The 24,313-nt window shown below is 38.1% G+C and overlaps 2 protein-coding genes across 2 annotated transcripts in view; one reads left to right on the plus strand and one right to left on the minus strand.

The window, feature by feature from the left end:
* Positions 1 to 24,313, minus strand: part of LOC142351224 (mediator of RNA polymerase II transcription subunit 22-like) — a 595,906-nt gene that overhangs the window by 105,320 nt on the left and 466,273 nt on the right. The gene's annotated exons all lie outside the window — the stretch shown is intronic.
* The window catches only part of LOC142350278 (uncharacterized), a 42,210-nt gene that overhangs the window by 5,976 nt on the left and 11,921 nt on the right, over positions 1 to 24,313 (plus strand). Inside the window, exons 2-3 of the mRNA XM_075402060.1 lie at positions 613 to 1,161; positions 16,014 to 17,242. Of these exons, the coding sequence (XP_075258175.1) occupies positions 613 to 1,161; positions 16,014 to 17,242 (1,778 nt within the window). The remainder of the gene's footprint in view (positions 1 to 612; positions 1,162 to 16,013; positions 17,243 to 24,313) is intronic.

Below are 24,313 nucleotides of genomic sequence, written 5' to 3' on the forward strand. Positions count from 1 at the left end.
AACTTGCAGTAAATCTGACATTTCAGATTTACGTCCTGATTCTTATGGCTATTCTGATTAAAGACGACTTATAACATTTTTGTCAAAAACTTGCAGTAAATCTGACGTTTCTGATTTACGTCTTGAGTCCTTTGGCTATTCTGATCAAGGACGACTTATAACTCTTTTGTCAAAAACCTGAACTTGAGAAAAATGTCTATCAATTTCATCATTGCAGTATTTTTAACTTTGGAGATCTTTTATCACTTTATATCAATATGTTCGAATTAGTTTTCATACGCTGATAAATATTTACATTTATGTAGATCAGAAACAATTGAAGTTAAGAACAAATCTTTTTTTTGTGCTACTGAATGGAGCTTGACCGAATTGTAGTTTTTTTTTACTTCAATTCGTTTAGTTATTGTTTGTGTTCCTTCAAATATTTTTCAAAACACTTTTTTTTCATAACAAAGGATACGTAAATCATCTTGTAGTACTTAAAAAATAGCAGGAAAAGATTTTGATGCGGCCAATCTTGCTTCAAAAATTTTTCAAAGAAGTGAAATGCTGGTTTGAGTTTAGTTCAAGGCCATTTTTTACCTTTAGAAATGTAAAACCGTGTTATTATAGGTGTCGTTGGAAATAGCTCGCGGCAACAGAATAGGCCAAGATTGAGCAGCTCAAAATGCCAGATTCATAATCTCGAGCTGAAGTATCATTGCAGGATGCCATGTGATCTTTACATATGCAAAAATTGTTGGGAAGTTGATCATCAACAACACTATGTCATAAAATTCAGTTTTGAACTGAGCCCTGAAAAACCTATGAGAGAGAAGTTTCGTGATTATAAAGAGAAATGTGATGAAATGAACTTGGTTCTTCGTCTCATAGAAAATTTTATCGGCGAATCAAAAGAACTTGAACAAATGCAGGCAGATCTGTGTGAGGCAAAAACGCCTTTTGATTACAAAAGATTGCACAAAAATGTGGAGCGCAGACTCAAAGAGCAGAAATTAAGTTTCAATTATTTCAACAAAAAAGTCGTCAAGCAATTTTCGGTCATCGTTAAGACACTGAATGTTCTTCTAAGATCCAACAGAGACAATCGGATTGAAGTGGACTGTGGTAATTCACCCTCTGCAGGAAGCTCAGACTCTTCTTTGGAAGTGGAAATTGAAGGTGAGAAAAAAAGAAGAAGATAGTATCCGATCCGCGTGCGATTGACGACACAAATTTTTTTGTAAATTATTCGCAAATTATCAAAGAGTTTTGGTAAACTCAGTTTTAGCCATTGTCGACGATGAACGCCAAAAGTTGCACCGAATGAAAAAAAAATCAAGTCATCAGGTGAAAAACGGAAAACTCTAAAATTTGCACCGTTCAAGATCACATTTCACAAAAATTATCAATAAACTTACCGCAGTTCTCTTGAAACGATTAAGGATTCCAAAAAAAGGTTACTATAAAATTACTGTGGCAAAATTATGTAAGAATTTTGATGAATGCGTTGAAAAATTTTTTACTGCTTGCAACACAACAAACGTTTTTATTGCTCAAACAATTCAATTTTATTTAGGTGATAGAGACAATTTGACCACCTGTTTTTTTGTTTAGTCAAACTTGGTCTACCATTATCTTAATATATCAAGAATCAATTGATCAACTGTTGATTTAGATTATTGTTCCGACCCCACTTGTGGGGGGAGGAACTATATACTCACATGGTTTTTTTTGTTCAGACAATTTTGGCTAGAATTCGAAAATAAAAAGATTTTTTTTGAATTTTGTTTTTTTCGAAGAGTTATCGAGCATTGAAGTTTTGTGTGAACTTTTGGCATATTTGGCATGATTTTGTTCACTTTTAGTGTCATTTTTCTTTAAATTAAGATATTATTTATTAAAATATTAAATCAATATTACGTACATTTCACGCCAAAATCAATCAATTTTGAGTTTCTAATGGACCAAAGGCAATAAGAGGACTAGTTCTGGTCTCTTAGGGAAATTTACTATCAAAAAACTCTATTGGAGAACTCTTTTCTTAGAAAACTTTTCATATTTTTCTTGTTTTGTTGAATCACTTTGAGACTAGTCACTTTTCATATCTAGGTTCCGTTAATGAAAAACTTGATTTATAGTCAAATAAAGAATGCCCAATGAATAAAAAATGAGTTCCAAGGAATCGCCCGTGTTTTGGCTTCGACTCTGAGTTCTCGCAATTTTAAATGAAATTTTGTTTTTCTTTGTGCGGTTTTACTGAATTTTTGGAGTCCTATGAGTACTAATTTTTTCAACATTAACCGATCATCAACTTAATTTCGTGAATTGTAAGTAACTCTCAGTGATAACAGGACCCCTTTCTATTCTACTGCAACCAACACTATTCCGCTAAGCTGTTTTATCTTCTAACTATTTGTTATATGAGTACAACGCCACATAATTTCAAATTTTTTAAAAAATTTTTTTGGATTTTTTCGTTTTATTGGTTCCTCATGAAATCTTATCACACTATCCTGATATCGATGTCTCCCATTGGCTTAGAGAATACGTTCAGTGAATCTTGGATAAAGTTTTCAGAGAAAAACTTATGGTTTAAATGGCTTCGACAATTTCTTCTTGTTGTTACTATAATTGTTACTATAGTCATAAGACTTATTTTGATGTCTTTTTAGTACCTATGCATGACAAATATCCTTGTCCTCCAATTGACGGTCAATAATTGAGCGTAGTTGTTGGCTTCCGTTGAAAGCTATTGAATTTAATGGCTGTTAAATCTTTAAAAATGTTTTTTTCGAAAATCTTATTAAAAAAACGAATCCTTCACTTATTTTCGTCAATTGTCAGTCAGTCGCAGTAATGATTAAAACCCTTTCTTTCTGTTTCAACCAAACCTAATCTAGTTAGCAGTTTAATCTTCTAACTATTGTTGTTATGACTTCGATGCACGGGTTTTCATAATTTTTAAAAAAGTTTATGGATATATATTTTCGTAATTTTGGTTCCTTCTGGATTCTTAACACATTATCCTATTATTGATAGTTGCATATTGGCTTAGAGAAGACGTTCAACTAATCATAATTAAAGTTTTCAGAGAAAAAATTATGGATTAAATGGCTTCGACACTTTCTTCTCTCACTTTTCAACTTAATTTCTGGACTTCGCCTGTATTTATTGTTGTTTTCATAGTCAATGACTTATTATAACGTCTTTTTGATAACTTTTGAATGAAAAAAATCTTTGTAGATTTATCGAGGCATAAATTAGCGTGATTATTAGCTGGCGTTGAAAGTTTTAAAATTTAATAGCGATCATACTACGTTTTTTTATTCAAAAATTTCGTGGTTGTAATATATATTTGCTCTAAGTTTTTTTGATTAATTGGCGTCAAATTGTTGAAAAAACTTCTCAATGCTAAAAAAATCAATTGAAAGTGGAAACGTTGTTACTGAAAGGTTCATTTTTTAGTAACTTCGACACTTTTCCCGCTCAATTTTTTTTGAACTTGACGATTTTGCCTGTTTTTTATTCTTTAAGTAGCCGTAAAATGCTGGCTGGTTTCATAAGCTTGTAAATGAGGATTAAATGAATGATGTTTTCCGAAGCAGTGAGTTAATAGGGAATAGTAGTAAAGTTTAAGATGTCATGCATTTTAATGTTTTTAAAGGATTTTTCAATTTTTTCAGTTTTTGTTGTTTTTTTCGTCAACTTGTAACTTGTTCTCAACATTGAGAAGTCCCATACAGTTCCTTATTTTAAAAAATTTACATTTTTATTGATACTAAGACGTAACTGATGTTTTATTTGTTTGACAATATGCATTTTCATAAACAGTTATGTGAGTGGTGTTTTTTTGTTCCTTTTTTTCTTCCTGTACCACAATCGCGTAACAACAGATCACAATGATTTTCAAATGTGGCCCAATTGAACTTATTTATTCATTCAGTATAATTTTTGCTGAACCACTATGATTAGAAACTGAAATAAAAATACATAATAATCAGATTAATAGCTAATGATTTTAATGGCTTCACTAATTTGTGTTTTCGCAATGTTCTTAATTTGTTGTTCGTATTTTTTTGGGTTTTTTTTGATTTTTTGGTCTGTTCATATGGATTAGTCTAACAAAAGACAGGTCCTATTGGTTTCATTATACCTTTTCAGTATATTTATCAAGAATTATTATGTTGAAAGCTAATGATTTTTAAGACTTTTTAAATTTTTTGGTTTAGAAAACGTTGATAGATTTTTGAATTTGGCCTGGTTATTTCTTCTTTTTGTCGACTTGTTATCTAGTGTCATTATTTCTCATCTGCTGTGTAGTTAGGAAAAAGTAAGTTTGTGTAGTCAGCGTTTTGTCTGATTGTAATCTGACGTTGTTGCTAGGTGCTTTTGAATTTAAATATTGAGTTTTCGCCGTGAATTTTTGTTGTGTTTTTTGCTGCTGTTTTTGTTTTCTCGTAGTGTTTTTAATAGCAGATCTCGTTGTAATAAGGCATGACATTATTTAATTCAATTATTAGTTTGGTTGTGTAAAATTTTTTAAACTCAAACATCTGTTTTTGATTAGCTCTTTGTCAAAAATGTAAGTCAAAAGACAGTTAAGTCAAAAATGTTGATGAGCGCGGGTCGGAACATCATATGCGAACGCACATTAACGAGCCTCCTTGTTTTATAAAAATAAGTCTAATTGCCTAAAAATCAGGGGAACCTGTTTCTCAATTGGTGCGGCAAGTACGGGATGAATGTGGTTCACATTTACACTTTTATAAAGAATTCCTTCGATGAATTTAAACTATTTTTGTGTAAAATTAGACTTTCTGATTATTTTCTGACAAAAAATCACCGCTATACTAAACGGCAAAATAAATCCTGAGAATATTTACGTTTCTCGGAACTATTACCGTGAAAATCGGGAATCTTAATATATCACGGGGAAAAATAAGCGAGAAGTTTAGGAATCTTGATTATTTTTGGGACACTTGCCAAGAAACTCTGGAACACTAGTATAATTTTTTGAGACATTTACAGAGAAGTTCGGAAATATTGATAGTTTTTTAAGAAAAACTCGGAAATTCTTATACTTTTTAGGAAATTTACTGGTTAACTGGGATATAAAATAAACACAAATTTTTCGTTTTATTAGGAAAACAAAAAACCTTGACAGGAGACTTTTTCCAGTTTCCCAAATGCGGGACAAGCTTCCTGATATTTTCCATGATCTTTTGTTTAATTCCCAGATTTCCGGTCAAAATCCAACCAAATTTTTTTGCAAGTTCTGGAGGGTCACGTAGCAATCTGGGTTTTCTCGATAAGATTCCCACAATTTGACCCCAAAAACTTAAAATTCCAGGATTTTTTGCCAAGAAATGCGAGACGACGCCGCGATTCACAGCCCTGAGAACTGAAAAAAGGATCTTATAACGGGAGCTTTTTTTCTGGTCTATCTGAGATGCTGAGTTGGACTGTTGTCCATTATAATCAGTTCTTTAAAGGCCGACAACAAAGTCGACCGCAGACCTCAAGTTAACAAAACCATTTAGTGCGCTGATGCTCCAAAGAAGTGAGTAAAAAACTAAACAAAAGATCAGAAAATGCATGCAAAATGGTTTTTCTTGGCATTTTAAAGTCAACTACAGATATTTCAAGATAAGTAGTCAAATTTAAAATCTTTTAAAGATCAAATTTGTTGGAAAAGAAACTAGAAATTTCCTGGTGATCGTCTTGAGTTAGATTACTGGAAAGTGAATCTTTGAAGTTTACTTGGCGATCTCCCCCCGTACCTAACTCCAAGTGAAATTCAGTACTGAGTCAGAGTCTAATCGTTCAATTTTGCACTGAAATTGTCTGATTCAGAGCTAAATCGGTGAAACATTCTGAATTATCTTCTGATTCAGACGAATACAGAATGTTATCTCTGAATTGTGTTCCGATTCAGAGAAGTTCAGTAATCACGTCACAATTGGCTCTGAAATTCTTCTGAATCAGTACTAAAAGTTGAAAAAACACTGCCATTTTTCTGAATCAGTACTGATTGTCACTGGTACGGGCCTCATTGATATCTAGAATGACTTTTGAAGAGAGAGAGAGAGAGAGAGAGAGAGAGAGAGAGAGAGAGAGAGAGAGAGAGAGAGCTAACACTAAAGTTACTTGAAATAAACCGAACCTCAAAAATCAACACCAAAAGTCGCGTTTTCGCAAAACAAATATTTACCTCTAAATTTTAATGGTTTACAACGCTAGAATTACAAAAGCCAGCGTCCTTGACTATGAACTAAATGAAATCGGAAAACAAACAAATTTTTGTAAAATTTCCCAGCTTTTCTGTCACAAGTTTCCTTTAAATATCTCAAATGCTGACGGTCGTAAGAGCATGTTTTTTTTGGTTCGCAGAAAAAAAAATAAATTTTGATATTTTATCAGTCGCAACGTCTGATATGTTCTTTGATCCATAATTGTTTCATGAAAACACTGCTCAGGGAATCACAGATTCTACTTGTCAGTGCAGTTTACTGCCAAATTTTCCCGCATTTGATGAGCATTAGGTCAAGAAACAACATTATAAGGTCCCGACGAGTATCGGTTTCAAATGATATGAACAATTCGGTAAGGGTAATGTGTCAGCAGTTTAAGTAATTGTAAGAACACTATAGGAACATCAAGATCTGCGTGCGCTCCCTTCAAACATGAATTCTGCTCATTGAGAACGATTTGCGCTCAAGCAAAAAACTGGTGTAAAAAATTGAAGCTTTTTACAAGTTGTCATTCTACTTTCCTCTCCCGGGTCGAGGTTTAGCGGTGAATTTTCGTAAGAAATGCGATGAAATGCGTTGAAAAAAAAACAATTTTCACCGCGTAATTCTTACATCTTTTTGCGGTGAATGCGGTGAATCGCGGTGAATTATTTAATTTCACGGCGCTCTCAGTATTCCTACAAAAAAAAGAAACATCTGTACACGGGTTCGAACCTCTTAGTTCCTCCAAGCCTTCAACTTCTTATTCCACTGCGCCAACTGTCACTTACTGTTTTCCTGTTTCTTATGAATTTAAACTGGATTCAGTAAACGTTGGAATGCAATTTGCGGTGAATTTTTATAAGAATTGTGGTGAATTTTTGCGTCGAATCTTTGTAAGAGATGCGGTGAAATGTGTTCTCAGTATTACTACAAAAAAGATGCTTCCTTACATGGGTTGGAACCTCATACCTGCTTCATGCGTTCAATTTCTTGTTCCACTGCGGCAAATCTGAGATATAAATACAAGCACCCCATTATATAAGGATCTGAAGCAAAAAAACCAATTGTTGAAAAACGGTAAAACAATAGTTTCGTTCCCAAAAGGAAACTAATAACCAAGCTGGTCTACGATTACCCTATTCGAGAGTTTTACAATTGAAATAGCGATTTTTATCACAAATTGGTTGTAACCCAATTTGAGATAAACTGCCATCCAAAGTCAAGACAACTGTTCGACAGAGTCAAGCTACGGTCATTTCATAAGCTAGTAGGGCCGAGCACGCAGTCTTTTGGTGCTACTTTTTTCGAGCATATGTTCTTTTCATAAGACTTGATAAGATCTAGACCTGGGCAAATTATGAAATGCAATTGAAGACTAAAAAAAGAACTAAATACGATATGACATATGATAATGATCTCCTATCCGTATGATACCAATAATAAATATAAAATCAAACTCCATTTTCGAGATATCATTAATTTTTCAAATTGAAAAACGCAGATGGACTGAACAAACTGCTTTCATACTTCCAAAAACTCTGTTTCAAAACAATTAACATCATAATCACTACAAATTTTAAAAATTATTATAACGTGTCGTACTAATGACGTGCGTAGCGTTAGTACGACGATGATGATGATGTTGATAACTGATGTATTGACAAAGTCTATTGCTATAGTCTAAGGTATTGGCAATGAAAGAGAGTCAGTGACAACTATTCAATTTAAACGTTAAGGCAGAACTGCGCTTAGCCAATTCGCAGTTAGTGTATTAGTTGTGATCAAGGTCACAACTACCTGTCACTGAAAGTAAGAGTCAATCATCGGACGATTGAGAGTATAGATAACAATGGTAATAAATGTGTACTGCGATATAAGTAGTATTAATTCACTGCACAGATAAATGATGGATTGTGATACGGGTACCACATTTCCTTCTGTAGAGAGAAAATTTCAAAAGATTAACAGAAAGATTGTTAGATAACTAGGGTACAAATATTAAAAATGAGAGTGAATAATGCCAACATAATATATGTGGATCATCAAACTTATACGAAAAAGTTTTTTGTGGTTACAAAAGTTTTTTAAATTTAGTGTTGAGTTTTCTGGGATGTACTTTCTTGGAATGGTTTCATAATGAATCAGAACTCGTGGGCTTGGAGGTGTCGTTCGTTCTCGTCGCTACTTTGATCGGCATCGTTATCGCCGGTGTACACCATGTTTATTTCGTCTCGCAATTGGAGGGCTGGTCCAGTTGCTATGCTGTTGCGACTGGTTGGGGTTACTGGAATTGTACTATTGGCTGGTGAGGTTGGCGGGTCCCCCATTGTTGTTTTCGGTGGTGAGGATGATGCGACGTTTGCTGCGTGCCTTTTATGCGGTGGCTCAGATTCGTCGGACGAGTCAAGGAAGTCGAGGTTTGTAGTGTCTCTGTAGCGTTTTGTTTCTTTCTTTGGTCTAGTGCTTCTACGGGTCTTGTCCCTGCCTGAGTTAGAGTCGTGTATTTGCTGTTCAGCAACGGTGCTGACGTTGGGATCCGAGGGTGTTGGAAGTTGACCTATGTTTTAGCCACGTACATATCTTGGCTGTCGTCCGTTTCTTGGAAATTGTTGTCCTCCTGGTTGGAGTCTTGTGAGGAGGCCGTTGAATCTTTTCGTTCCTTGGGGGTGCCTTTTCGTGGTGAGGGTGCATATGACTTCTTTTTCGGCTTCTTGATTCTATTGACTTTTGATAGGTTTGACTTCATATGTCTGTCTGCTTTAGTAGCTTGAGTGTCTCTCTTTCTGATGTTACGTTGTCCCAGTATCTTTTGCTTTTGTTCCTTTGCGTGTTGTTCCATGCTGTCGATGAGTTTTTTGTGGGGGCTGCAGACTGTTTTGCGTGCGGCAAAATTAATGAGGGGTATCTTTCGTTGGTCTGCTGTCCCGAATCTGGCAACGTCCGATTTGTTGAGTATAGTGTCCTGTTGTCCTGGTACTTTTTTGGTGAGGGTTGTATCGGTCGTCTTTACTAGGGCGGCTCCTTCCGGTATGGCTTCATATACGCCTTGCAGTTGTTTTTTGTTTCTCTGGGCAGCTAGTGTTCGACGGGCGAGTTGTAGGCGTGGACTTTGTCGGGTGAGTGGTTGTTGGATGTTAGCGGATGGTAGATTGATGATTCGTGGTATCTCACTGTTGTCGCTCTTAGCGTCTTCAAGTTTCTGCCTCTTGGCCTCTTGTACTTCTGTCTCGCTGTCTAGATAATCGTCGTACCATCTTTCCTCTGATATCAGCTCCTCGTCGCCTATGATGGTGTTGTCTAAATATTTAAATGTGTTTGACCAACTTAGATTTTTTTGTTTGGTTTTGTTGTTATGTTCGTTAGGGTTGTATTTGGTTTTCTACCGTAGTAAGCTTCGAAGGGTGATAGTTTAGAATACTTCTTCCTACAAATTCGTAGTTCGAAGGATATGTTTTTAGTGCGTTTTTAATATTGAATGGTCGTTGGTTGGGGTCGAGTTTAATACATCCTAGTCGTCGTTTGACGGTTTGTTTAAGGCGTTCTACAAGACCGATGGAGCGATGGTCATTGGCCGCCGCGTATATTAGGTTAATATTGTGTTTTGCGCATAGGAGTTTTACTTTATTGCCCTTTAGGCAGCGGGCTTGGTCGAGTCTAAAGTTCCGTGGTACACCGTGTTGGGCGATGTAATTATTTAAGAACTTTTCTATGTTTGGACCGTTTGCATGTGTTACTAGTTTCAGAGTGGGGAATTTTGAGAAGTGGTCTATGCATGCGAGAAAGCATATTTATCTCCCCTGTCCGTCAAATATTGGTCCCCCGAAGTCTAATTGAATTTCTTCGTTTGGTTCTGAGCATTGTGGTAAAGGTGCTCTGTGGCTTTTAGGATTTATGTTTTTTAAATTCTTACTGAATTCTGTGCAGGGTCGGCATTTTTTGGATTTGTTTATCAAATCGCGGTTAATGAAGGGCCACCATATACGTTGTCCTAATTCGGTCATGCCCCAAGCTCCCGGATGCGTGAAGTGTAAAACATCTATGACCGATTCTTTGAGGCTGTTGGGGATAGCGAGTTTGTTGTCTAATAGTACGCAACCGTTTTGTACGCTTAGACTCCTCCACTTGGCGTGGATTTGTTTGCTGAGCTTCTTGCATCGTTGTTCATCCCCAGTTAGGATGCAGTCGGGTACTTCACGAAGTACGGTATCGCGGTTGGTCATGGTGGCTATAAGTTTGGTGTTAAAGATATCATCGGGAGTTTTGGTAGCTGCTCCTCTTTTTCTGATGTTGTGCCTATTGTTGGTTGTTTGGGGAGTGGGCTTAGATATCTAGTCATCGAGAAGGCCTTTTTAGGAGAGGGTGATCCTGTGGTTGGGTTTGTTTGTTCATTGGCTGGGTTGTCCATTTGTTGAACAGAATTTTTGAGAGCAACTAAATGGGGCTGCTGTGTGTTAGGTGAGATAAATGGCAAATGCACTTGTGGTATTGTGTTGTGTGCGAATTGTTGGTTTGTTTTGACGTCATAATTTGCTGTGTTGAGATCTGTGTTGTTTGAGTTTTGTGCACTGCGTAAGTTGTAATTACTTACCGTATACGGTTTAATTGTCTTTGTGACGTGTTTTTGACTTGTGTCTTGTGATTTCTTGTAGCTGTTCTGTAATTCCTTTATGGCTTTTCTTGGCCTGCCTCTTTGTTGTGTTGGACGTTTTCGTTTGGTTCTTCATTGCTTGTTGAATTTGTTGTTTTCTGGGTCTACCCCTTTTTCTCAATATGTTTAACGTTTCGCGTATGACGTCTATTGTTGCTATTATGAAGTTTTCGTCGTATTCGTTTGGTGGTTTTGCAGGCTCTGACGGGTTTCGTGACATGTAATTAGCTAATCCCTTTTTTGTGCCCGGTATGTGTTCGATGTTAAAGTTGAATGGGATTAATCTATCATACCATCGTGTTAGGCGGCTCTGATGGATTTTACTAGTTCGTTCTTTGAGTATGGATAAGAGTGCTCGGTGGTCAGTTTGTACTATAAAGTGGTGTCCCAGTAAATAGTGTTTGAAATGTTCTAGCGCCCATACGACACCTAGTAATTCTAGCTGGTTGATACTGTATTTTTCTTCTGCTTTGCTTAGGAATCGTGATGCGTATGATATTGTCTCCCATCAGTTGCATGTTTCTTGCTCTAGTACTGCTTCTAGGCCCGATCGTGAGGCGTCTGTTTTCACTCTTGTACTTCTTTTGATGTCTTAGTGGTTGTTTTCTGTTAGGTTCTTTATATTGTTTTTTATTGTTTCGAAATCTGATTGGTGGTTTTCTGTCCATACGTATTTTGTGTCTTTCTGTAGTAGATCTCTGTAGCCTCGGCATAGTGTTGCTAGTTTGGGTGTGAATTTAGTGAGATGGTGTACGCTGCCGAGAAATGACTTCAGTTGTTTGTGAATTGTTGGTGGTTTTAGGTTTATTATTGCCTGTGTCTTGGAAATGACGGGTTTTATTCCTTTTTCTGTTATTTCGTGTCCCAACCATGTTATTTTGCTTTTGGCAAACTGACATTTGTCTAAGTTTATTGCTAAGTTTTCGTTGTTCAGTCTGTCGAGGCAGTTAAATAGATGTTTCTTGTGGTTTTCTAAACCTCCGCCTGTAACAATGATGATGTCGTCTAGGAAGCTAAATGTGTTTTTCAGATTATATAAAGTTTTGTCTAGCGCCTTTTGGAATTCTGCAGGCATATCTGTGAGTCCGTAGAACCCAGTATTGAATCTATATGTTCCTGTGGTTTGACTGCCTATTATGTTGAAATTAGTTTGATTAGATGTATCTTCATCTAGTGGTAATTGGCTGTATGCGTAACGTAGGTCTATTGTTGAAAATTGTATTTGTCCTTCGTTGGACGATTGTGTTATTTAATGAGCGATGTTATCCATGAGGCACTCGTTGTTTTGCATATGATATTTGTTTTTATGGATTGCCTTTTTTATCGGTTTTGAATCCATCGCTAGTTTTATTGATTTGTCTTTTTTGACTGTGATGACTATTGGTGATATGTAGAATTCGTCGCTGCATTTTTCTAATTTTGTGATATGTCCGTTGTTCTGTAATCTTTTGAGTTCTTCTTCGACTTGTTTTTCTAGATTTAGAGGTACACGTCTTCCCCTTTGATGGACTGGGGTGAAGTTGCTTATGAATTTGTATTCTACCTTATGATTTTTTGACCGCCCCAATCTGGTTGTTAAGTTTTTATATTTTGTTGCTACCTCTCGTTTAATGGGATATGTTGACATTATTTCTATTGAATCTATGTTCTTACCTTGTGCGTTTGGGGAGTCTTCTTGTTTGAGGTGTATTCCTAGGGGTTGGAATAGATCTCTCCCCACGATGGCTCTATGTTTGTTGGGGACCACGATGATATCTGCTCGTCCTGCGCGCCACCCATTACATTCGATGTCACAGTAGAGTGTGACCAGGTTTTTAATTGGGTTGTTGGTGTAGCTTTTCAGTTGGACTGGATTTGTCGTTCGGCTCCACCAGGTGTTACTGTCCCTTGCTTCGATGTCCTTCACCATCTGTTCTGTAACTATGCTGGTCGAACTTCCTGAATCTACCATTACCCAAAACTTGCTGTGGCCGTATTGTACGTGGAGTTTTGACGGGGTAGTTGGGTCGTTTGTGGTGTCCATCATGTTTACGGAATAATCGTCGTCTTAGTTTCCGTACGTTGATTGGATTTCTGCCTGTAGGGATATCATGTTAATTCCGTCGGACGATTGTTCCATGCTCTGATTGTCGACTTCGTTTATGGAGCGTTGTGTTGGTGGTCTGTTCAGATTTGATCTGCATACTTTTGCAAAGTGGTTGGGTTTGTTGCATCTGCGGCACGTTTTCCTATTGCCTGGCATTTGGCTTTGTGATTGATGTCCCATGTTTGTCCACAGTTTCTGCAGTAGTGGGGGTCTATTTCTACTGTTGTTGAATGTTGGCCTGTTGTTCCCTCTATATGGTCCTCGGGGTGTTGTTGTTCTATTGGAACCGCAGAACCTTGCGCTTGATATTTCTGAGATCATTCCCTCGCGTCCGACAAAAGCGTTTTGGTGAGGGTCGGATAGTTGTTTTGAATGTATGGCTAGTTGGCTTCTGACTCCTAGCTCTATGCTAACTGCTAATTCCAGGGCCTTTTCTGGGGTGAGTGTCGTTTTTAACAGTTCTTTCTGTATTTCATGATCGATCATGTTCGCTGTGAATATGTCGCGTAATAATTCGTCCTGCAGGTGGGCTAGCTGACAATGTTCTGCTAATGATCTTAGGGCTGAGTGGAACTGTTCCATTGTCTCTCCGCGTTTTGTTTGCGGGTTAATAGTAGGTAGCGGTCGAATGTTACGTTTCTCGGGCGTATGAATGTCAGTTCGAGTTCCTCCCATATTTCTTGTGTTGTTTTGTTCTCTACATTTGCGTGGGGGAACTTTCAGGCATGCATTTTTTGTCCTTCAATGCCCAGGCTTAGATAGAAAAGTGATTTGGCTTTCCTTTCCGCCGTGTCCCATGGCTTATCGCCGCATAGTACACCTATTCTGTCTATTTGATTACACTCATTTTTCCATTTGGCTATCGCCTGGAGGTATCGTGTTTGTCTCTCTCTTTCCATCGTTTGCGTAGGGTTATGGACTGGTTGTTCTTCTACCGGTTCGGGGGGGGGGGGGGAGTAGGTGACTGTTGTCGGTCTCTCTTGGAGTAGTTCGTCCAGTTCGATAATTGTCTTCGCGACTAGGGCCATTTTCAATTGACCTCTCCACTTCCCCCATGGAATGGGCGGGTTCCTGCTGGGTTTATCCCAAAATGGTTCGAGACCGAGTGCTGTACGTCCTTTTGAATCTTAGCGCGCCATGTCGTACTAATGACGTGCGTAGCGTTAGTACGATGATGATGATGACTGAGGTATTGACGAAGTCTATTGCTATAGTCTAAGGTATGGGCAATGAAAGAGAGTCAGTGATAACTATTCAATTTAAACGTTAAGGCAGAACTGCGCTTAGCCAATTCGCAGTTAGTGTATTAGGTGTGATCAAGGTCACAAATACCTGTCACTGAAAGTAAGAGTCAATCGTCGGACGATTGAGTGTATAGATAACAATGGTAATAAATGTGTACTGCGATATAAGTAGTATTAATTCACTGCACAGATAAATGATGGAGTGTGATACGGGTACCACAAAACGTTTAAAGATATTAGCAACAATAATATTAATAAGACGTTGAGATAGAAATCTAACATAGAGCTTTACTGCTATCGTTTTTTTAAGTTAATGTCTACTCAAATTGTTTCGTGACAATCGACACCCTGGGTCAAGATTTAGCGGTCACTTTTTGTAAGAAATGCGATGAAATGCGGTAAAAAAATAATTTTCGTCACGTAATTCTTACATCTTTGTGCGGTGAATGCAGTGAACCCCGGTGAATTATTTTTTTTCATCGCGCTCTCAGTCTTTCTTCAATAAAAAGAAACATCTATACATGGGTTCGAACCTCTTACCTCCTTCATGCCTTCAACTTTTTATTCCACTGCGCCAGCTCTCACTTACTGTTTTCCTGTTTCTTGTGAATTTAAACTGGATTCGGTAAACGTTGGAATGGAAATGCGGTGAACTTTTGTAAGAATTGCGGTGAATTTTTGAGGTGAATCTTTGTAAGTGATGCGGTGAAATGCGGCGAATTATTTTTTTTCACAGCATTCACTGCTTTCACCGCATTTTTTACATTAATTTGCCGCAAAATTCGATGCTGTGAATGAATTTTTGTAAGAAATGCGTCGAAACTTGCGGTAAATTTTCGTAAGAAATGCGGTGAAATGCAGTGAGAACAAATAATTTTCACCACGTAAATCCTTTTTACCCATGTAATACGTTGAATCGCGATGAATTATTTATTTTCAACGCGTTCTCAGTATTCCTACAAAAAAAGATACTTCCTTACATGGGTTGGAACCTCATACCTGCTTCATGCCTTCAACTTCTTGTTCCACTGCGCCAACGTTCACTTACTGTTATCATATTTCTTGTGAATTTAAACTGGATTCAGTTAACGTTGGAATGCAAATGTGGTGAGTTTTTGTAAGAAATGCGGTGAATTTTGTGGTAAAGTTTTGTAAGAAATGCTGTGAAATGCCGTGAAAAGTTTTTTTACCGCATTTACCGCAATCACCTTATTTCTTCCAAAAATTCACCGAATTCACCGCATTTCTTACAAAAAATCACCCAAAAACCTCAACCCAGGCTGCTTAAACGGAACAATTGATGATCTGTTTTCGTTGCATATAAAATTTCTAGCCACGAATGCTCACAATTTATCGGAACAGGGAAGGTTAAGACCCACTGCTCAAAAATTAAAAAATAAGTTTCGATGGCAAAAAAATATGAACGATTTTTACAATAAGATAATGATCTTGTCCATACATTAGAGTTTGTGGTAATTTCTTGCAATTAATTATGGGTAGTACTAACAAGCAAACAGATCAGATCCGAATCAATTAAAAGTTGATGGCCGATTTTAAAGCAGATTTCAGGCAGATAAGTCTTTGGGAAGATATAGAGAAAGCAAATTTGGAAATCAGCAAGGAAATTGACATTGTTCTAAATTGACATGAGAAACCATTCAGAACCGTCTACTAGTCGCTTAAAATAATATTAATGACGCCCTTCTAGATCACAGAAGAGAACACAAAATGTCATTTTTGTTCACAAAATGTCAAAAAATGTCGTGTTATATAATTTTTTGACATTTTTTAAAAACAAAATCCAGAGTCTTTCTTTGCAGACGAAATTCAAGACGAGAATTTATCGAAATGCAGTTCTCATCAGAAAAAGATGTGGTTATTTTGTACTGGATGCGATATTTCGATTTGTCGAATTTGCTGGCTGGAAAAACACAAGAACACGTCTACAGAAAAACAACACGAAGTTATCCCTTTCCAGTGGAAAAGTCAGGAAGTTTCTCAGCAGATGAAGAGCACGACAAACACGTTGAAAGCAGAGTACCAAAAGACGAAGGACAAAATAGCCGAATTCAGCACGATCTCTTCAGAACTCGAGCTAATAGATGAGGAACTGAGATCAAATCAAAAAGTTCTCACGACTGCCGCAGATGTAAGTCGATCTAACGAAGAAATCTTTATTAAACTCAGGGACCAAAAGAACAAAATTTGCAGACTTCAAACTGAGGTCCTGGGACAGATCGAAGTTGTCGAAGTTGCCCAACGCAATGTCGTCCTAGCTGCCGATTTCAAAGCTGCAAAGTTTGAAGAAAAAACAGTTGCAACTGAGAGTTATCTTCCACTTGATGAGAGTTATCTTCCACTTGAAGGATTTCAATTGAACGATTTTGATGAAAAATGGGTGACATCGATGGAACTGGGGAGAAGTAACGTCCGCAATATTTATGCAGAGTTCAGCATTGGCCGTTTTATCGTTTGGTTGACTAAGGACAATGGTTATCATTGGTTGCAACTTTTCATATATTCCGATTCTCAGTTTTCAATTATGCGCGAAGTTAATGTCGGTCAACATGTTCTAGCCGTTGCAGGTTACCCTTTGTGGTGTCAACCTGATTTGCATTTGTTAAAATTTGTCCAAAATGAATTCAGAATAGAAATCTGGAACGTGGTAAACGGAGTGAAAGAAAAAACTTTTCCCATAAATCATGTCCAATTATCTGAAGTCGAACCTGAAGACGTTTTCATGGTCTCATTCCAAGAAACAATTGTAGTAATGCAACGTTCCTCATTAGCAACTTGTTTTCTCATTTACAATGACGAGAATTATTGTTCTAGTTTTCAGCTTTCTTTCTCAATCACCGAAGCTATCGATCTGTCGGGTGCTTGTTTAAAAGAGAAGACATTGTATGTGCCAAACATCGCAGGAGAAATATGTATAATTTCAATCGAAAGCCAGTCATACAGGGTTGAAAATGTGGGAGTTACCATGTGCTGTTTATCAGCATTGGAAATCTGGACAAGAACCGATTGGATTATCATAGGATCAGACCTAGTTGAGATCTATTCTTAAAAAAATATATAAATAAAAAAATAATTGTTTATAAATAACAAAAATGGTTCAAAAAAAGTTCTATCATAAAAACTGTGCTTGACGAAAATTGATCAAAAGTTTCGGCGAACAACCTTGGCTTTGAATCAACTATATACATACAAAAAATGAACTAAATTACCATATAATCAGAGAGCTCGGTGAACAGCCTGCTCAAACAATAAAAAATAATAAAAAGAACATGGGAATATGGTTCCAATCACGATCCATAATTTGGCATTTTGAAGTTTTTTTTCAAAGCAAAGTACTCACTGCATCTGAGATACGTTCTTTTTACAAATCAATCTTGGTGACTTAATAGGCACGAAAATTTTTGAACAAAACTCCTCGCAAAATCTGCAGCGCTGCCAACACAGAACGCAAAAATGTTCACACTCATAAGCTCACAAGACAATCTGAAACATATTAGGTTGAGAGGTCATCATGCTTCCTGGTACCAGAGATGAACAATACAGATTGTTTTTGAAAAAAAAAAACAAAAATCACTATTTTGTTACAGTTTCAAAATTTTTTACTTGATAGTTTTTAAGCATAATTCAATAATCTATTCTTTAGGATTTGTTTTTGGTTTCTTTCTCTGTTTTTTTTGAAATGTAATAAATTGTTTTTAAAATTGATGCCAAGAACGGCTTTTTGCGAGACAAATTGGGAAGTAGAGACGATAAAACATGTAGCAGAATTTTCAGCTTTTAATGTAGACGAGATTTATTGTTTTAATTTTTCAGCATCAGTGGATTTCGGTTTTGACTGAAATCTTGTTGCCGTCAAGGAAAAGAAAAATAGGTTTACTCATGATTATTTACATCACCTCACGGACCCAAATCCAGTTCTATATCAGTACCTGTACTGGGTTAGTGCAAATGAAGATGTCAACATGTTTTTCAGCTCTAGACAGGAATTGATGGGGATCTGATTGAAAGTCTTGAACGTGATTTGGGCCAAATTAGAATTTTGCTTCTTAAGTCAAAACCAATTTTTCAAAAACATTCTATTCAAGTTTTGCTATTAATAAAATTTGGGTGGAGGAAAACTGATTTCTTTCCAAGAAAACTGATAAAAATTGATACCAAAAACCGAGAAAAAGCCTCACAAGTTCATTAGAAAATGACCGTTTTGCGGAACTTTTCCGGGCAGTTTTCAAGCAAACGTTTCAGGCAGTTTTTTTTCCCAAACAATTTGTTTCAGACAATTTATTCCCAAATAATCAAAAATTTTGATTTTTCATTTTTCAGATCAAAAAATATTCTAAATTGTCAAAACAATGAAGATTATGAAAACTTAGGTGCTAGACTCATGCTGCTCTTGTATTCCAGGTAATAACTAACTGGAAATTAAAGAAATTTAACCCTGCTTAGGAGCCCAACGTTCAGCCAAGAAAAATCCCGAGGTACAAGAGTAGCTATTGTCCACTCATAGCAACACCGTAGCGTCTTTAGTCGTCTTTGTTAAATTGCTCGTGTAGCTGTGAATAACTCAAAAAAGACTACCGTGAGCAATTTCAAATCATAATACCTATCAAATTTTCTGCATTGGAAACAACGTATAAGCTATAGTACGTTAAGAGCAACTGGTGAAAATTCAGACGGCAAGGTTCTTTGATGCTCTTTTAGCAGTTTTTATCGTCTGATGTCTTTGACGTCAAAAACGGTTCATATATGGCCAAAAATTGTCTAAAGAACCAAAACATAGTTGTTCAAAAAGCACGTCAATTGGTGCTTATCGTGGTTACAATTACTTGAAATTAGGTTAAATGAACTTTCTCGGAACTTCCTACGTATATTAGAACGTATTTTAGCCATTCAAATCCGTATTTAAAATACTCTATTCTGACTGTTTAATCTTATCTCTCTTTCATTGATCGACTTAATAACATCTTTCGGCCCAGAGGAAGATGTTAGGAAAATTCGCACTAAATTTACAAGCGGGCGACGAGCTATCCGGTGGTCGTGCGTAAGACTGCGGCGCGTGCGAAGCAGTCGGAACCGTAAAGGTTCAGTGATCCGAGCAGTAGAGTAGTAACCACCAGAGTTGGTCTCTTCAAATACCCAAACCAAGTAACCAATTTTAAGGTGTCTCGCGCAGGCGTTTGTCAGAACTTCGGTTCAGTGTCGGGACGTACTCTTTGATCCCAAGAGACCACATAGCGTTGAGACCACAAAGTTGCTACCATTGTCTGACCAAATGAATGCAGATGTACTTCGGATGGGTGACAAACCACGCCACTCCCATTACCAACGAACTGACGTCCATGGACAGAACGGTTTCAACATGAGCGGCACGAGTAGCTAAGCACGTGAGGCGAAACCCCACCTAATCTTGTTAGTCCTACGCACAGTAACGTAACAAGGACAGGAGAGGTCAAGATCCCGGTTTTTGTGAAGGGAGAAGACTGGTATGCTGGTCATTCTACTGGAATGTCAGCCTTGATGGGTTGAATAGTGGCATCGCGGAATATTCTTGACGCAGTGGGTTCTAATCGCAGTTGGATTTGATTGAATGCAGTAGGAATCGTAACCAATAACGTTCCTGTACTTTATCCCGCAGATAGTCAACGCCTTGACGGTAATTTTTTTCGTGGGTGTGCGGCAGTAACAGTTTTACAAATATACGGCGTGCTTCAAAAACTATAGGATGTTTTACATCAAAATCAACTTCAACCAACCGTTTGATGCGGTCAGCTGAACGGATTAGACCATTTGGTTCAACGAAGGGGGAAAAGGGAGGAATACGGCTCCTCCATTTCACGGAGTTGTTTTTCAGCCGACCTTTTTTTCGGGAATAAAAATGTCTGCTTGAATGAGATACTCAAAATGTCGCTCGGTTTCGTCAAGCTCAGTGGTATCTTCCATAATACAATTTAAATTACAATAGCGTTCAAGTGGAGGTAACAGCCGAAGAATGTATGCTGTTATTTGAGTCATTTTTTGATCAAAACTGAGCTTATCGAAGCTTATTCGTTGCGGAGGCGGCTCCTCACTTGACTTAATTGCGGATGTGGCCATTGATGTGTAAGTATTATCGTTTTCATTAGATTCTAAACCGAGCTTGATGTTATTAACTTCTTCAGTGCTTGGTTCGATCCGGAATTGCTTTGTACTTAGGAAATCCGGGCCTCACCCTGCTACTTGATTGCAACACCTCAGCGGACATACCCTGAGTATTGGCATCTGCCGGGTTGTCACTTGAGGTAACAGGGTTCCATTCGTCAACCCTAGTGTGTTCTAAGATCTCGAGAACACGGTTTGCTTTAAATGTTGTGTGCTTGGTTGTTGAAATAACACTGCATAACAGTAGTGCTATCGGTTCACGTGAAAAACCTGTTGTTATTCACTGTGAGAGATCAACAGATAACTTGTTTCAGTCGAGCACACAGTAGCGTTGCCTTTAGTTCCAGCTCTGGAACTGTCGTCGCCTTCAGAGGTTCAACGCGTGTTTTACCCAAGACAAATGCAAGCTCCGTTTCGAGCCCCCCGAAGTACTTACTCGAGCTTGCAGAAAGGCAACGGCACTGAAAATTTCTTGCAAATTATCGCCATACAAATGTAGTTCAAGGTGTTCAAAAGTTCCCGAGAAGTAGCTCCTGGGTAAAGTGATTTCAGCAAGCTCAGGTAGTTCCATACTCCATTCGAGAAACTTTTATACGCTAACTTTTTGTAGCTCTTCATCAAAATGCTGCCCGCTGCCACACGCCAGATAGATGTCCTTTACTATCAATCGGGCACCAACAGTAAATGGTGCCCTTATACCAATGGGATCAAATACCCTAGACTCTAGGCCCAGTACCAAGCGTTGTGTTAAAGACCTAGTCACTGTACTGGAGGTACCTCGACTCATAACTAGGGTATAATTGTTGTGTTCTCATTTCAACCCAAGGACACGCAGATTCCTTCACAGATGACGCGATGAATTTTAGTTCGATGGGTTGCGGTGAACCATCAATTCTATCAGCCAGATTTGGTACATTACTTGCAGAGTTTATAAGCTTTAACCCAACTAGATGGGGAAGATGCGCTAATTCTTTCCATCTTTTGAAAACCCTCTCAGTAGACTCCACCGAATCTAGATAATCGTCCATGTAACAATTTTCTAGGACGGCTTTGGTTGCTTCTGGTTACTCATCAATGTTATCTCGGGCCGTGCGGTGCAAAGCATAGTTAGCAAAAGCGGGCTTGATTCAAAAGAGTCTTTAGACAGAAAATATGGCGCGTGTATTGATATACTACAATATTTGTTGTGGGGTCCTACCGCCGCAAAAAGCGCAGTGATGGGTGTTCACAGTCAAGGACACCAACCTAGAGGAACATACCCTCAATATCTGCGGACAAGGCAAATTGTTGTTGACGAAATCTGAGTAGTGCATAGATTAAGTTCTGGATTAAGTCACGGCCAGTGTGCAAAGAGTTGCTCAAAGAAGTACAATGGAACTTCGCTTCACCATTTAGTACCCTACTCACTTTCCCTGATTTGTTCGGGTTCATTACAAGATGATGTGGTAGGAACCATTTTTTATCCGAAAGCTGATTGACCGTTTGCGCTCGTCAGGAACTGTTATTAGATAACTTTTTTTCAAGGTCCTCACTAATGGTTTTCCAAAATATCTTTTAATGTAGAGTTCCTCGAAAGCCGCTCCTCGAGATATTTCAGTTGCACCAGTGACCGAAAATGGTTATTCGTGAGATGGATGTTGAACCGATATCGTACCTTTGGTACAACAGAATCTTGTACAATAGTGGCTGTGAAACACGTCGAGACTAAATTTGAACTTGACGGCGTAAGCCACTTAGAATCCTTCCTTGGCAAACAGCGAACTGTGAGCACTTTGAGTTGGCTGAAACCTACTATAACGAGTGGATGGCATGGTAGATATCCTGTCCAAGTTTCATCTCAATGTGACCGTATCTACATTTTACTGGATCTAAGACGGCCAGATGTGGGTAAGTTTCTACCAAGGACCAAACGTCAATGATATCGGAACCAACGTTTAATGTTTCCCTCAAACAAGAACGCACGGTAAATACTTGGAAGTCTTGATCTTTGTGAGGTTTGAGAGTCAATTGAATCAATTTTGTGTCAATTATTCTTCCTTATTTATACCTTTGATGATCAATTTTTTGTGCTACGTTGCAAACCATGTCTAACTGCGAAACTATCGGACACTTGAGAGTTACTGCAACTGGTGTCGCATAAAACCAACGCTGTAGTAATGGATCCGGAAAATATAGTTAGTTGCAATTCTGTCACGTGAAGGAAGCCTTTGACATCCGTGACCGAAGACAAATTGATCGTTTTGCCTGTTTGCTGTTGACTGGTAGATGGTTTACTTCTACCTATTCTTGACTTCGAATTATAGGTAGTTGAGGGTTTAGCTGGGAAAGCCTTTTCAGCTCCTTTAATTAATTTTGTTTCGGGAGCTGTTGCCTACATTTGCGGTTACTTGCTCATTGCCTAAAATTGTGCATATTACGCAAACAAGAGAAACAGAGCTTTGCTTTAGTCAAAACCTTGGCTTGCTGAGTGGGAGAGTTTTCCACAAATACACGACGCTCTAACAACCGATGATTGTCTTTGCATACAAAGCAGCTTAGGACAGATGTTGACGCATTTTGTTGTAGCTTCTGTTGAACCCTCTGTTGCAAATGGTTTCGTTAAAACCTTTGCCTTTGTTACTGGGTTGATAGTATCCTCAGTCTTGGTTTCAATTGAGTTATTCTCGATTAAATTTTGCACTCCGACGTTCTGCTTAACCATTTGTTAACATCCGGAAGATTGTTGAGAAGCGCAGCCCGATTCTAAGAGAGCTATTTAGAGGCCCCGACAAGAATTTAAACGCATTCTGAATAATTAAAGATGTTGTCGCTATTGTGCATATTCAATGGTGGACAGCGGCTGAGTTTGTTCAAATAAGCACTTACGACCAGCATTGATTGGCAATATTCACATTCAAAGGTCCTCAGTGCTTCTTTGTACAGAGCGCCACAATAGGCAAACACAGCTATAGCTGTTTTCTTTTACAAGTTACGAGGGTTTTAAAGCATACCAGTTTAAAGTCATCAGTAAGAGACTGAGAGTCAATTGCGCTTTTAAACTGACCACACTCTTCGTGCAAACTTAGCTGATCACCACTGTTTTGGGATATTTTCCATTCAGGTAGTTGCCACTCCTCTTGCTCGTTATGGTTTCAGCCAAAGCCTTTATAAGGTTTCCGTTTGCTTTACATAGGCCGCTGTTGCGGAGGAATGGAATGCATTAGGCCATCCCAACACAACAGTGCAGGAGCTGAGTGACCGTTGATGAGAGAAATAATCCGCGTGAAAAAAATTGCTTCATGTTAGCCGTCGTACTGAATGGGTTGTTGTGAATACTACAGGTTGCTCCATAGCTGCTATTAATATTTTTGGTGCAGTCAATTGCTGGAGTAGATGACTGATGTTGGGGTCAGCCAAGCTTTGAGGAATTGTTGGTTGAAAGTTGCTGAAGTGGCTTCATTATTTGTCCCCTGATTTACATTTGGGGGATGTGATGAAAATGCCAAAAACTTAGATCAGAAATAAAATTAGGGGACGTTTTGGTGCGGTGGGACACGGTAAAAGGCGGGTTTGAGGAAAATGGAAAGTGTTTTGTCTGGGACGGATAGGTTGTTGTTGCTCTCGTTGGAAAGGATGCCAGCATTACGGGACGCTGAGGATCAAATAACTGTTGAGGCGGAAGTACGGGTGACGGGTGCACGAGTGGGTATTGGGGGTGGAGAGATATTATGTGAGGGATGAGTAATAGGGAGCTGTGATTCGTGTGGAATGTTACTTTGAGGCGGAATCTGTGATCGTAAAACATGAGGGTGAGACATATAGAGCGGACTAGGTGTACTAAAACTTTTTTGTCTCAAGAGTACAGCGGATTGATCCGTGATTTGGTTTGCCTGTGATTTTGTTGAAAAGTTAGGTACAAAAATGTAGGATTTTGATGCTGCCATAAGAGTTGTCGATGGTCGGAAGGTTGCATAGGTGGCTGAAGTGT

The sequence above is a fragment of the Convolutriloba macropyga genome, chromosome 12 (assembly GCF_964194025.1).
Source record: "Convolutriloba macropyga chromosome 12, txConMacr16.3, whole genome shotgun sequence".
Classification (NCBI taxonomy): domain Eukaryota; kingdom Metazoa; phylum Xenacoelomorpha; order Acoela; family Convolutidae; genus Convolutriloba; species Convolutriloba macropyga.